Genomic DNA, 13,212 nt, shown 5'->3' with positions numbered 1-13,212 from the left:
AATCACTTTTGATGGATTTAAAAGTTTCTGATTAAGCTGATTTTTCTGATCATAGTGACCATCATTGCAAAAAATCAGCTCAATCCAAAACTTCTAACTTATATTTTGAAAAACTATTGTTTTTTCATATGTTTTTACATATGGCCCTTGAACCGCCCCCATATATATATATATATTATAAATGAGGACTTGTTGGTCCGTAGTTTTCGAAAATTGTCTTTAAAAATTATTTTCCCTTTTTTACTATTTATCCTTTAATCAATATTTTAAATCTTTACTATTACAGTGAAAGAAGGTGGAGTGGAAGTGGTTGGCTAGCAAATTTTGAGTGGTCATAAATACCCTCACTTTTATATGTAATTTAATATAAAAAATATAATTTCAGTTTCAGATCCAAAAAAAATTGCAGCCACGCCCTTAGGATATTCGTTTTCAAAATTACAAAGAATGTCTTTTTTTTTTCGTTCTTACTATCTAGTCTTAAAAAACCTTTGAATCAGTATTTTAAATTACAAATAAGCCCTTTTAATACATGTGTGTTTCCCAATGCCACCTTCTAGTTAAGTTAATAATTTTTCAAAGCTATCTAAACAATTTTGACTCGTCCGAGACGAAACGACTCGAGTCAACTCGTTTGGGACCAGGTTTTATGACGGTGGATGAGACTATTTTGATGAGACTATTTTCCTTAAATATCTGAGTATCTCTTCGCTTCTCCTTCCTCCATTTTCTCTCAAAAACTTTCTAAACGAAGAACAAGAAGAGGTTCTAAAACCCTAAATCGATCTATTGCTGTAAGATTGTCTCATTATTATTTTTAATTTTTGCTACATTAATGATTTGATTTGAGATTTTTTTTTCTTCTTATTTTGGTTCGTTTTTTAAATTCTCAGTTCTTTATCTTAGAATCTAAGCATCTACTGAAAATCTGATTAATTTACTGTCGTCTATGGCATTGAATTCAAATGTGAGGATGTTAAAAGTTTAGATTTTTATTTTTTAATTTTTAAAGTTTGTTCTCTGTCTAAAATGTTAATTTCTTATTTTTATTGTCCCTCCCATTGTTTATATCTGTTAGATTGTTCTCTGTCTCTCTACTCTCTTTTTTTAATTGTTTTGTTTCCCTCTTGGAAATCTAATTTTGTTGATTGTTGATTGTTGATTAATGTACAATTGTTGATTGGATTGAATCTCGTCTTAAAGAACGATCTTTGTTCTTGTACAAGTTGGGGCTATTTCATTTTTACTAATCTTTGGACTTTACTACGACTACCACTCATGGTTTAAAACTTGGTTTTGCGTCTCGTCCATGCCAGATACCGAGGTGTCTCGGATGAGTTTTCCGATACATTAGTTTAAAAAAAAAAAAAAAGAGTAATGAACGTGGGGATCAATATCTCGTCTGAAAAATTGACTTGTCCGTCTGTCTCGTCCATGCCTGATACCGAGGCGACTTGGGCGATACCTCTCGGTCTCGGAAGAGTTTTGAAACCATGCTACCACTACTACTGTAAGCGTGTGTTTGGAAATGGGGGTTGGAGTTACAACTTTCACCTTAAAATTCTAATAGGTTGTTTGGTTCACCAATTCCATGGAGATGCAACTCCAAGAAGGTCCTCAACGCCCATTTTTAAAGGAGTTACAACTCCCACCTATGTGGGTGGGGTTTACAACTCCAGGCAAAAATCTTTAGTCCCAAAAATCGAGTTGACTCACCTGAGTCATCTAGTATATAAATCATTCAACTCACTTTTCATTATTTATAATATAGATTCCTATTTAAATAACAAAAAAATGTTGAATAATCCAAAATTATCCGACCCGAATCAATAAATCGGTCAGGTCGGATCCGGATTTAATGTAATCAATATGGTTTTAACTAATAAGATCCAAGTCGGATCCGGATATGAATATACTCAGATCCAAGCCGACCCAAACCCATTTTAAGCCCTAGATTAGAATGTTTCATCACAAAATCATATTTATTTAAGATAATAAATATTTTAATTCCTAAAAATTAATTAATTATCCAAATATATAAAACCCAGCCAACTCGGTCAATTTTTATTGTTTATGACAATATTTTCTAAGTAATAGAGGAGTCATATCGGATACCAGTCAAATGCGAACAATTCATCAAATGGATTCCTACATGATACCAAGCACTGGAGTTTGTCTTCATTTTTTGGGCTTCAAGTGATTGAGTTCAACTAGCCTTACTAAGTTAGTAAGGATTTCATCCTCACCGAGGGTCCTTGGGCTTAACTTGTTGCATGCAAAACCATGATCTGATGTTTCAGGGTTGTAGAGGACAAAGTTCTATGGACTTCGAAATTAAAAAAAAAAAAAAGTTATTTTTCACCGCTGAATTTTAATTTTAAATTTGTGAGTTATGTGGAAGTTCGGGAGCACCGATTTTCAAAACTCTGGATCAAGCCCAAAGGAATTTTTTTTTTCCCCATGAAATTTAGATGGCTGTGGTGTTGGATTGCCAATATGGTAATCCATTTGAGCAGAACGACCCTTAGTAAGGCTTAAAATATTTACTAAGTTAGGGAGGAAAATGTTTATCTAAGTGATTTACCAATGTTTATCTAAGTGATTTACCCCCTTTTATGATTGATCATAGGATCTGATTTTGGGGATTTTTATTTTCCTAGCTTGGTCTGAAGTTATGGTGAAGGAAACTGAATATTATGACATCTTGGGTGTGAGCATTGATGCATCTCCAGCTGAGATCAAGAAGGCTTACTACCTTAAGGTAAGCTCTCAACCTCATGTCAACAGGTTTAATTTTGTAAATTTCAGTAGTGTGTATAATTAGGTCCAGCTATGTTTCGAATCTTTATTCTTATAATGAAGAAGGTGGAGTAGAAATGCTTCGACACCAAAATTTGAGTGGTCATAAATACCCTCACTTTTATATATAATTTAATATAATTAGGGTCATTTTAGTCACAAACCGGGAAAATTGCAACCCATGACCCTAGAATCACGTTGCTTCATTTTCAAAATTACAAAGAATATCATTTTTTTCTTACTATCTAATCTGGAAAAAAAAACCTTTAATCAGTATTTTAAATTTCTATTTTATTTTTCTTTTTGGGTTTCAGATCTGTTTAGGGTCAGCTAGAAATATTGAAAATTTTAGAAGTTACACCGAGATGTTCTGTTTGTTAACCATCACTCAGTGGTCTTATTGGTGCATTATCTTTGTATGGATGGTGATCTTTGGAGGATTACATTCACAACTTAATGCTTCTTTTGGAGGCACTTCAGTGTATAAAGCATAGACCTAATTTGTTATTCTTCCTTCACACACAAAACAGGATCGGAGATCATCATCCTATATATTTTTGGTAGGAATCTATGGGTCCCATCATGAGAGGTCCTAATTATATTTTCATTAATACTGCACCACGAAGCATGAATGAGATGTCTGAATCCTTTGCTATAGATTGAATAATTTAGAGAGCTCTTATCGGCGCCCCAATTCTTTACTTATTACACCTCAATTAGAATAAAAAAAGAGTCAATGGATGAGAATAAGTAAAAGTTGGGGTGCCGATAGAAACATTCTCCTTTTCCTTTTTAAACATTTCTATTTGTTAGATTTAGGATTTTATATGGACCTAATTCTAATTGTAAAGAACTGTTGAAGTTATTTGAATGTGTTATAATGTTTTGTAATGTTGAAGTAATAACTTGAACCGAGCTGTTGTAATGTTTGAATGGTGCATTTTAATCTCTAATTAGAGTGTGATAAATAATTTAAGAAATTGGGATGTAATAAGTAGAAATTGGTGTGCCAATAGTACCTATAATAATTTAACGTCCTTTAGTTTATTATAAAGTTATTTCATGGGTTTCTCTTGTAGGCAAGGCTGGTACACCCAGATAAAAATCTTGGAGATCCACAGGCGGCCCACAATTTTCAGGTACGATTTTTTGGTCTAATTTACTTATTGAAGGATGAATCAGAATCTTGCATTGTTTATGCAATGTTGAAGTAGAGATTAGGGTTTATTATCTACAAAGAACAGCGAAAAAAAGAAAAACGAATGTGGGTCCTTTTATTTTGTAGTAGGAATTGGAGCCATTTGAATAAAATAAGTCCCAACTGGATATCTTAGACCTGTTTCGCATGACTTTATGTTTAGTAGAAGTGTTTTTATGGAATCATTTCCCTTTGAATCACTTTTATAAGAGATGGAATTTCCTTTAGGTGCTACTATTTGACATACCTTCCTCATATGCATGTCAAACAAGCAACTGATAGTAAGCACCATAACATAAATGTAGCACACGTTGACGATTCATCAATCAACATCAAGGCAAAAAAATATAAAAAAAATTGGAAAACTCTGCTTGCGTCACAGTGATTCTTTGCTAACATGTGCCTATCATTTCAAGCTCCATAAACACCATGAGGGAGGCAGAAACTAAAGGATAGACGTGAAATGAAATCTATGTGTTGATGTGGCCAAGTGAGATCTAATGGATTAGATCTTCAGGCATCTTATTCTGCTTCTCTCAACGAACCCAAAATCTAATAAAACAAAAATAACACCCTAGATCCTGACCTTAACCCTAGAAATATACAAATATTTGTATCTCTCACACAGTGGGGTGGGGGGGTGATACATTCCTTAGGGTCACCACCAAGCTTTGTAATGTGGAAGCAATGTTAGCAGGAGCACCACGGGGAGCTTTGATAAAACCAGGAATCTTACTAATTTGTAGAAGAAAGAGATGATGGAGATGAAGGAGGGAGAGTTTTTATTTAAAGAGGATAGAGATGTCAACAAAAAGGAGAGAAATTGAGATTAAGACTATCTAGAGAGGAGAATTATTATGTAGAGGGAGAGGGATGTCAATAAGAAGAATATTTATAATGAATGATGGACTACAAATATTGACGGACAGGAAAAAGTTGATGATTATGTAATCAGATAGTCCACAAATAGGTAAATTAAAGATAAATGCCAAAACTACTCCTACTCAATATATACTAAGGACAAAACACAAATAAAGATGAATTAATTAGGTATTCTAGTGGTCTAGGAGTTGTTGTTTATTATTATGTCAGTTAGTACACAAATGAACATAATTGCTATTCTATGGATTATGTTATAATTGCAAAGGTACTTGGGGAGGCTTATCAAGTTATAAGTGATCCTGAGAAGCGTGAAGCCTATGACCAGCATGGCAAGGCGGGCATATCCCAGTAAGTTGACACAAATTTCTCCATAGGGTGTTCTAATTGAAATTGTGGGGCCTTACTTATTGTTGAAAATGTTATTTCTTCTTGGCTATGCTTTGCCATGTTAATCCGATCCTTATTTTTTCATCTAAAATACAAGAAGAAGAGAGAGTTGTAGTATTTATGGCTTAACACATTTCCATATTTCAGAGATTCTTTGGTGGATCCTGCCGCTGTATTTGGGATGCTTTTCGGAAGTGAGTTCTTTGAAGACTATATTGGTCAGCTTGCCATGGCTTCTTTACTATCTGAGGAAACTGAAGAAGACTTACAGGCCCCAGAAGGCCAAGAACAAAAATTTCTGGACAAGATGAGGGTACCCCGTCATTCACTAGTGTTCTCAAATAGACTTAAGAGAGCTTCTATTGCCACACCAACTTTTACTAACTCACACCAAGTTGTGTGCTAATTCTTTGATGATTTCATATGAATTGGTGTAGCGTTAGTAAAATTTGGTGTGGCAATTGAATTTCTCTAGATTAAGCACCTCAATTCATGCCAGTGAATCACCATTTCATTGTTGAAGTACAGGAGATGCAGAGTAAACGGGAAGAAAAGCTTGTAAAACATCTGAAAGACCGTCTTCAGCCATATGTTGAAGGTCGAAGGGATGAGTTCATAAAGCAGGCAAACTTAGAAGCCCGCCGTCTCTCGGAAGCTGGTAATAAAATCTGCATTTGAATTTGTCATTTTTTAATATTTTTGTGCTTAAGAGTCCATAGCCAAAGAATCATTGGGTCATTAAATATGCTGGAAACTGAACCAAATTCTTCTTTTTAATTTCTCATTTTTTAATATTTTCATGCTTATGAGATGGTATTACTTAAAGAACATGGCCAAAGAATCATTGGATCATTAGCTCCCCCCCAACCCCCCAAAAAATTAAAATTAAAATTAAAATTGTTGGAAACTGAACCAAATTCTTCAACAATTTGAGTGTCTTTTCTGGAATAAAATCAAGTTCTTACAAATATTGAACCATTACTGGAGGCCCATCTAGTCAAGTTGAGCAATTATCCTTCCATGATTAAGTGGTCTGAATTGAAATGTGCATGATTCTTCGAACTCCACTCCTTTCTCTTCCTTGTTAGAATCCTTGAACCTAATCATACCCTTGAACAAGGTTTAAAATCTTCATTTCAAGTTGTTTTTTCGGTTGGGAGAAAAAATGGAAAGGATCTCAAGTGAAACATTGACTTTCTAAGACAATCCAGAACATTCAATATTTCATTCTCGGTTTTGTCCAAAACCGAACTTTGCTGCAGAAACAATTGAAATAGCGAAATCTACTTCACTTCTATGAATCTAAATCTTTTTTTGTGTTCCACTACTTTATTAATGTAGTGCAAAGTTAATGTTTTTTTATTCTCATTAGCCCTGATCAGTTGTGGAAACTGTGAACTCAAATAGTTATGAGATCAAATTACTATAATACCCCTGGGCACTTCAAAATGGATGCCATATTGGTGACTAGCACTTCGTTTTTTAATGTACAAATGTTTTGTCTTTGCCATACCCAAGGAACATAGGATCACAATTTCTTTGAAAACCCGCTCTATTAAAATGAGAAAGAAGCACTGTTTGTTAAATAACCAACTTCTCCAAAAGACCGATCTGTTGGAGAGGGGGAGAACTATGAATATTAGAGGGTCATGGGGCTTAAATGGGGTATAAAACACCTGAGAGTGGAGGGAAATATACACTCAACACTCCCCCTCACCCATAATGGTGGAAAGAATTGAACCCGTGACCCATACAAACCTAGTACTCTGATACCATGTTAATCAACCAATTACTCCAAAAGACCGATCTGTTGGAGAGGGGGAGAACTATGAATATAACGAAGGTCACAGGGCTTAAATGCGGTATGACACACCTGAGAGAGGAGGAAAATATACACTCAACATTGTTTTCACCCCCTTTGTTTTTCCTCACCAAATTACACTTTTTAAGAAATCATACTTTGAATTTCAGCTTTTGGTGAGGCTATGTTGCACACTATCGGTTATATTTACACGAGGCAATCTGCTAAGGAACTTGGGAAGAATGTACGGTTCATGGGTGTGCCATTCTTAGCAGAATGGGTGCGAGACAAAGGTCACTGTATAAAATCACAAGTAACAGCAGCTTCAGGTGAAATTTTGTCTGCAATTAAAGAGAGCTTCTTTGGAGGAGAAATGGTTTGGGCCCCATCATTTTCGTTTGGAGTTTCTAAGATAAAAGAAACTGACTCTTTTGTATTCCGGAATGTGTAGGTGCAGTATCTTTAATTCTTATGCAGGATGATGGGAAGAAGGTTGAGCACAATGAGAATGGCGAAGAGAACTTGTCAAAAGTCATTGAAGATAAGAAAGAAGCCATGGTTAACAATCTTTGGAAGATCAACGTGGTTGACATTGAGTCAACTCTCTCACATGTCTGCCGAGCGGTGAGCTTTGGTTATGGTCCATCCTGCTTTGAGAAAATAAATTTACACTCAAGTAACCCTCCATGCAATATAGATGGATAGAATAAATTGTATAGGTATTCCACAAATAATAGCTGAAAACAAAGAAAACACAAACAAAACTGAAGTACATTTTTGCAAGTCTTTTTGTGTGTCTGACTTATAAAAGGGTATTGTTAACATGTGCTCTCAGGGCATACATTAAATTGCATTAAAAATTGCACCTTGGAAATGCATTTACTAACAAAAGATGCCCTAAAAAGGATTTTTATTATCAAAATTACACTCAGATGTTTATTTCAATGGTGTATTGAATGCACCTTAACGTGTGCCCTTAGGGAACATGTTGACAAAACCCGATAAAAATGTTTAAAAAGACAAAACATGACTGCATAACTAAGGAACTGATTTTTAGTTCTATACTCTGCTTCAGGTTCTCAAAGATACTAGTGTTTCAAAGGATGTGCTCAAGCTACGAGCCAAAGCTTTGAAAAAGCTTGGAACAATCTTCCAAGTAAGTGTTCATTTCATTCCTTTAATTTACGTGTCTTTCTCACAATTTTTAGTGGTATTCTAAATGGTCTCCAGTTGGTACTTAATTCTTTTCGATTGTGATCTTAGGGATGAGACCTTTACTTTCTCCCGGCTGGCAATGGGTTGGGTATGGGTCGGATGAAGCATATATCTGTCTCCTTATCCAACTCTATATCTGGATATCCGTATCCGATTTGTTACCCAGTTTTGCTAAGGGTATCCATATCCTACCATTTATTCAAATTTTTAGAGGCTATCCATATCCGACTTGTACCCAAATTTCAAGCGGATATCCGAGTTGGATATATACCCATTGTGAAGTTGATGGAAGGACCTTAATTTTGGGTTATGCATATATCTTATTGTGAATTTATCGGATTAAACTCGGATAAATGAATTTCAGTTTGGATTGGATTGGATATGATGCACATCCATAACCAACCTAAAAAAATTTGGATAAAATAATTATGGATAAGAAAATTGTACAAATACCCGAATAACTTGGGTCAGATGAGTTGGATATTGTCTCACCCGTTGCCAGCGCTACACCTAGCTCTTACAATTTACTTGATCATTGATCGTTAAATTGATTCAAACTCTTATATCCGGCGGAGATTCAAGCCAAAGCAGATAAAGCAAATAAAATAATGGCAAGTTTCACACGGTTAAGCATAGTAGCATACAATGACTTCTAAATACATTTTTCAAGGGAAAGGAGCAAAAGTAACAATTTTGATGTCCCAACCACTTACATCTATTGTATTTATTTCAACAATTAGAACTATAGCCAAAAGAGTAGAGAAAAGGTAACTTCTCGAAAGGTTAAAATTATTCTTGAAGTAGATCAAAAGCTGGCAATGGAGAAGGTAATTTGGTTTCAAACTTAAAATGTGTGTTTCCTATAACTTGGTCAGGTACTTGACTTATTGTTATAACCTTGAACTCGAACCTTACTATGTATGACATTTGTCTGATAGATTTATTGAGTTTATGACATGAACTTCTTTTCTATTGTAATTTAATCAGTTTTTGGAGAATGTTTCATCTACAATTTATGTAATTAATTCATATAAAATTAAAACTCACATTGTTTTCCTATAACTTCTTAGGGTGCCAAGGATCTTTATAGCAGAGAAAACAGTTTGCGCCATGAGAGAGACCAAAAGAGAGATGTCGAATCATCATCGACGTCATCATAGGCATCATGAAATGTTTAAGGTACTTAGTTATATCTTAATTGGTGTATGTTCATGTAATAGATGATAGATGTTTTCGGTAGTATTGTTGATGTGTTCATGTATTTGTGAGTGTTAAAAAGATGTTTTATGGGTTTAGTCCCACATATGCTAAACATTAGTTTTGGACTCTTTACGTGTCTTATACTATTTACAATTTTTTTTTTTCTATTTGTTTTGTTTCTCTTTTTTGTTTTTTATTTTCATCTCATCTCACTTAATAGCTTTGTATGAAACCTTCTACAGTAGATTTGGTTTATGTACCGTTGAACCGATTGAACCTCGTAAAAAGATAAGGAAAGAATTTTTATTTTATACAAAAAATTGGCTGAAAAACACATTTGCACATTGTATTGAAATGTGTTTAGAGGGATGCATGCAAGCATCTCTTGATGGCGAACTTATATTCCATTATTTTCTTGAATTGTCTGTGATTGAGATTGCGACCAATGAATCAGGCTGCATTGAAACTCGTGAATTTTTCGAAACCTTTTTATTTTGTTTTTTTTTAAAAGGGAGTCTTGGTCTGTACTTGACTGATGTGCCAAGGGCACAGCACCATCAATCATTTTCTTTGTGTATGCTGAAGAAAAAGATTTATGGTTCTGTGCCCTTGTCATGTCACCCGCATACACACGGAGTGAGTTTTTGAGTCAGAAAATCATGATTTGATTTTTTGGCTCTCCTCCGACATACTCTCCTGACGTGACATGAGTATAAAATCATATATATATATATATTTATTGTTCTTGGGATGCACAACTGCATGTATTTATGGGGATGTGCAGTGGTGTATCACAAGGAAAAAATCTATGGTACTATGCACATGTCATTTCAGGAGAGTAGAAGAGGGAGTATGTCAGAGGGGGAGTCAAGTTATTATTCCAAAGGAAAGTGTTGAGATGATGAGTAGAAAGAAATATATTTAGAAATTGTTGGAGTGACTCCAATAAGTCATAAATTAAGAGAAAGTTGATTGAGATGATTTAGTTGTGTTCAATGAAAGAACACTGAACAGAATGCTTATAATCCCAGTTAGGGATCTTGAGAGAGTGGAAGGTCCACTCCAATGAAACTAGTCAATTTAATTTACTTGGCAAATCATCAACTCAGCTTGTCTAGTTGACCTAGTTAGATTGAAAAATATCTCAGATAAAAATGTTGATCAAATTTGACTTGGTTAAGCAGTAATATTTGTAAAGAATAAAAAATAAATATCATCATTTATTTTAGGATAAATTACACTTTGTCCCCTATAGGTTTGGCATAATTTCATTTTAACTTCTAATGTTTTGATAATTGCACTTACCTCTCTTATAGTTATCTAAGTGATTCACTTACCCTTTCTGTCAAATTGTCATCAACCTAATTGTTAGGTTCCTTTTATAGAGATCATTTTACCTTTTTTAAAATATTATTCTTTTTTATAAATAAAAATATGTCGTGAAAAAATGAGTTCAATGAATGTTAAGAAGGAAGTATTTTAATTTATTTTTTAAATAAAAAATAATATAAAATAAGAGGGTAAAATAGTAAAATAACATTTAAATTTTAACTCCTTAGTGAAAGGGGAGGTAAGTGCAATTATCAAAACATTAGAGGGTCAAAATGAAATTATGTTAAACTACAAGGGTTAAAGTGTAATTTACCCTTTATATTAAATCATTAAAAATATTGTTTAATTATTTATAAATTTAATATATTTTTATTTCACTCATTTGAGTCAACTTGCGAGTCATGAATTTTACTTGACTCGATGGACATTAATACTATGATTGAAGATACATATATGAACTTACTTTAGAAAAAGATGGTTAAAATTGAATGGATGAACCTGCAAACCCCAAATCTTTTGGATAAGGTTTTGATGATAATAATGATTATATCCTAAGTGATTTTCCATGAAAATGAATTCCCATCTCACTGTCCGGAAAGATTTTGTCACCTCGTGACGTTATTCTCTAACAATTACTCCCACCCCTTAGAATCCAAAATCACAAAACTCAAAAACTCAACGTGACTTAGATGTCCATAGAGTCAAGTGGATAGCTATGGAGTGAACTCGAGTGAGTCAAATTAATATGTACATAATAATTTTTAATATTTGTTAATCTTGTGTTTCTTTTATCGGTTTGTTTTTAATGAGTTTAGTTATTTGGTGTTGATGGGATTTGAACACAGGTTTCTAGTATCATCAATTAAAGACTTTACCAGCTAAGAGATTGTTTGTTTGTGCTATTTTTCAGTGCTAAATGTTGAAAAAAGAAATTTCAACACTTTTTGTCAAGTAGCCGCGTTTGTTTACTTTATATTTTTAGTGTTTATAGTTGAAAATAAGTGAAAAAAATTCGACATTATTTTCATGCTTAATTTTTGCACTGAAGCGGTAGTCACTTCTCCTTTTTGGCATAGATAAGTATACCTTTATATTTAAAAAGATAATTATATAAGCATCCCACAAATTAATAAACCCACACCATGGTTGACTTGTTTTATCTTATATGGGTTAAAAGTTTTGGAAATGAGTCGATTTTTGTTGAGGATGATCTCTACAATGAAGAGATCATCCTCACAAAAAATCAGCCTATCTTGAAACTTCTAACCCCATTAAAACAAGTTCAAGAATTGTAAATCGTTCATTTTTTTTTTTGGAAATCAATTTTGATGTGGTTAGAAGTTTCGGAAATAACTGATTTTTTGTGAGGATGATCTTTAGGCCATATAGATCATCATCACCAAAAATTGGCTCATTCCAAAAACTTTAACTCATATAAAAAGATTTGGCTATGGTGTGGGTTGCCCTTATTAATTCGTGTGGTGCTTTTATAATTACACATTTTTCATTTCCATTGAAAATTATTCATCTAAAAATAAGTTTTTTCAATGTTGATTTCAAATTTTGGTGACTTGTACGACATTATTGTTTTTAATTTGAAATTTGTGGGATTTTAGAAATAAAAATTATTATTTAGATATTGAAAATTTGAGTATTATTTATTATTTAAAAATGAATTGTATTTTAATTTTATAAGAAATAATATATTTTATTGTGTTTGATAAGAAATAAATATTTAAAACATACAAACAATATATAATATGATTATAAGGGTAAAAAAGACAATTTACTAGTTTTAGTAATGTGTAACAAACATGATTTTGCATCTAAATACACAACTTTTTCAACTCTTAAATTCAATGCTTATAAGTTTCAGCATGTAAAGTCATTCATCACTTATTTTTTTTTGTTTAACAAACAACACCTAAGCTAGCCGACATCGGCTACTTTTCATATTAATTAAGAAAGTTGATATTGCCACACCAATTTTTACTAGCATCACACCAATTACGTGCAATTCCTCGATGATTTATATAGGATTTGGTGCGACATTAGTAAAAGTTGGTGTGGCAATAGTAGTTCTCTTTATTAATCTTGTTATCCATAGAAATATTAAATCTAATAGAATAACTTGATTGAAGTTTTGACTTGATTAAGTGCATTTTCTAGATGACTCAACCAAATTGACTCGATAATTTACCAATTTGATTCAATTTAGTTTTGGGTTCAATTAACCTCGAAATCCAATCCAATCAAGTCGACGCTATCCAGTTCAAGATTGACCAGATGAGTTTTAAAACTATGCCATAAAATCAAATTTTGTTTTTGATTTTCCAAGAAAATCATTTATCCTTAAAAATGAATTTCTCTACAATCAAACAGACCCTTAACAGTAGCT

At 33.2% G+C, this 13,212-nt stretch overlaps 1 protein-coding gene across 2 annotated transcripts; it reads left to right on the top strand.

The window, feature by feature from the left end:
* Window positions 1-672: 672 nt before the first annotated feature.
* LOC147405090 (chaperone protein dnaJ 10-like) lies at window positions 673-9,644 on the top strand. 2 transcript variants are annotated; one of them, XM_086441230.1, is made up of 10 exons: window positions 673-794; window positions 2,661-2,761; window positions 3,879-3,938; window positions 5,145-5,227; window positions 5,414-5,579; window positions 5,795-5,924; window positions 7,238-7,396; window positions 7,519-7,691; window positions 8,143-8,223; window positions 9,353-9,644. In XM_086441230.1, the coding sequence occupies exons 2-10, from the start codon at window positions 2,675-2,677 to the stop codon at window positions 9,440-9,442; spliced, it is 1,029 nt and encodes a 342-aa protein (XP_086297356.1). In that variant the 5' UTR covers window positions 673-794; window positions 2,661-2,674; the 3' UTR covers window positions 9,443-9,644. The 2 variants fall into 2 exon arrangements, with proteins under 2 accessions (XP_086297356.1, XP_086297357.1); XM_086441231.1 differs by lacking the exon at window positions 673-794 and having other exon boundaries at window positions 2,643-2,761.
* Window positions 9,645-13,212: the final 3,568 nt, after the last annotated feature.

This window comes from Akebia trifoliata, chromosome 4 (assembly GCF_017979445.1).
Source record: "Akebia trifoliata isolate Shusen 1 chromosome 4, ASM1797944v1, whole genome shotgun sequence".
In the NCBI taxonomy this organism is placed as follows: Eukaryota; Viridiplantae; Streptophyta; class Magnoliopsida; order Ranunculales; family Lardizabalaceae; genus Akebia; species Akebia trifoliata.
The sequence above is the reverse complement of the archived record's forward strand: the minus strand, read 5'-3'. Positions and strand labels throughout refer to the sequence as shown.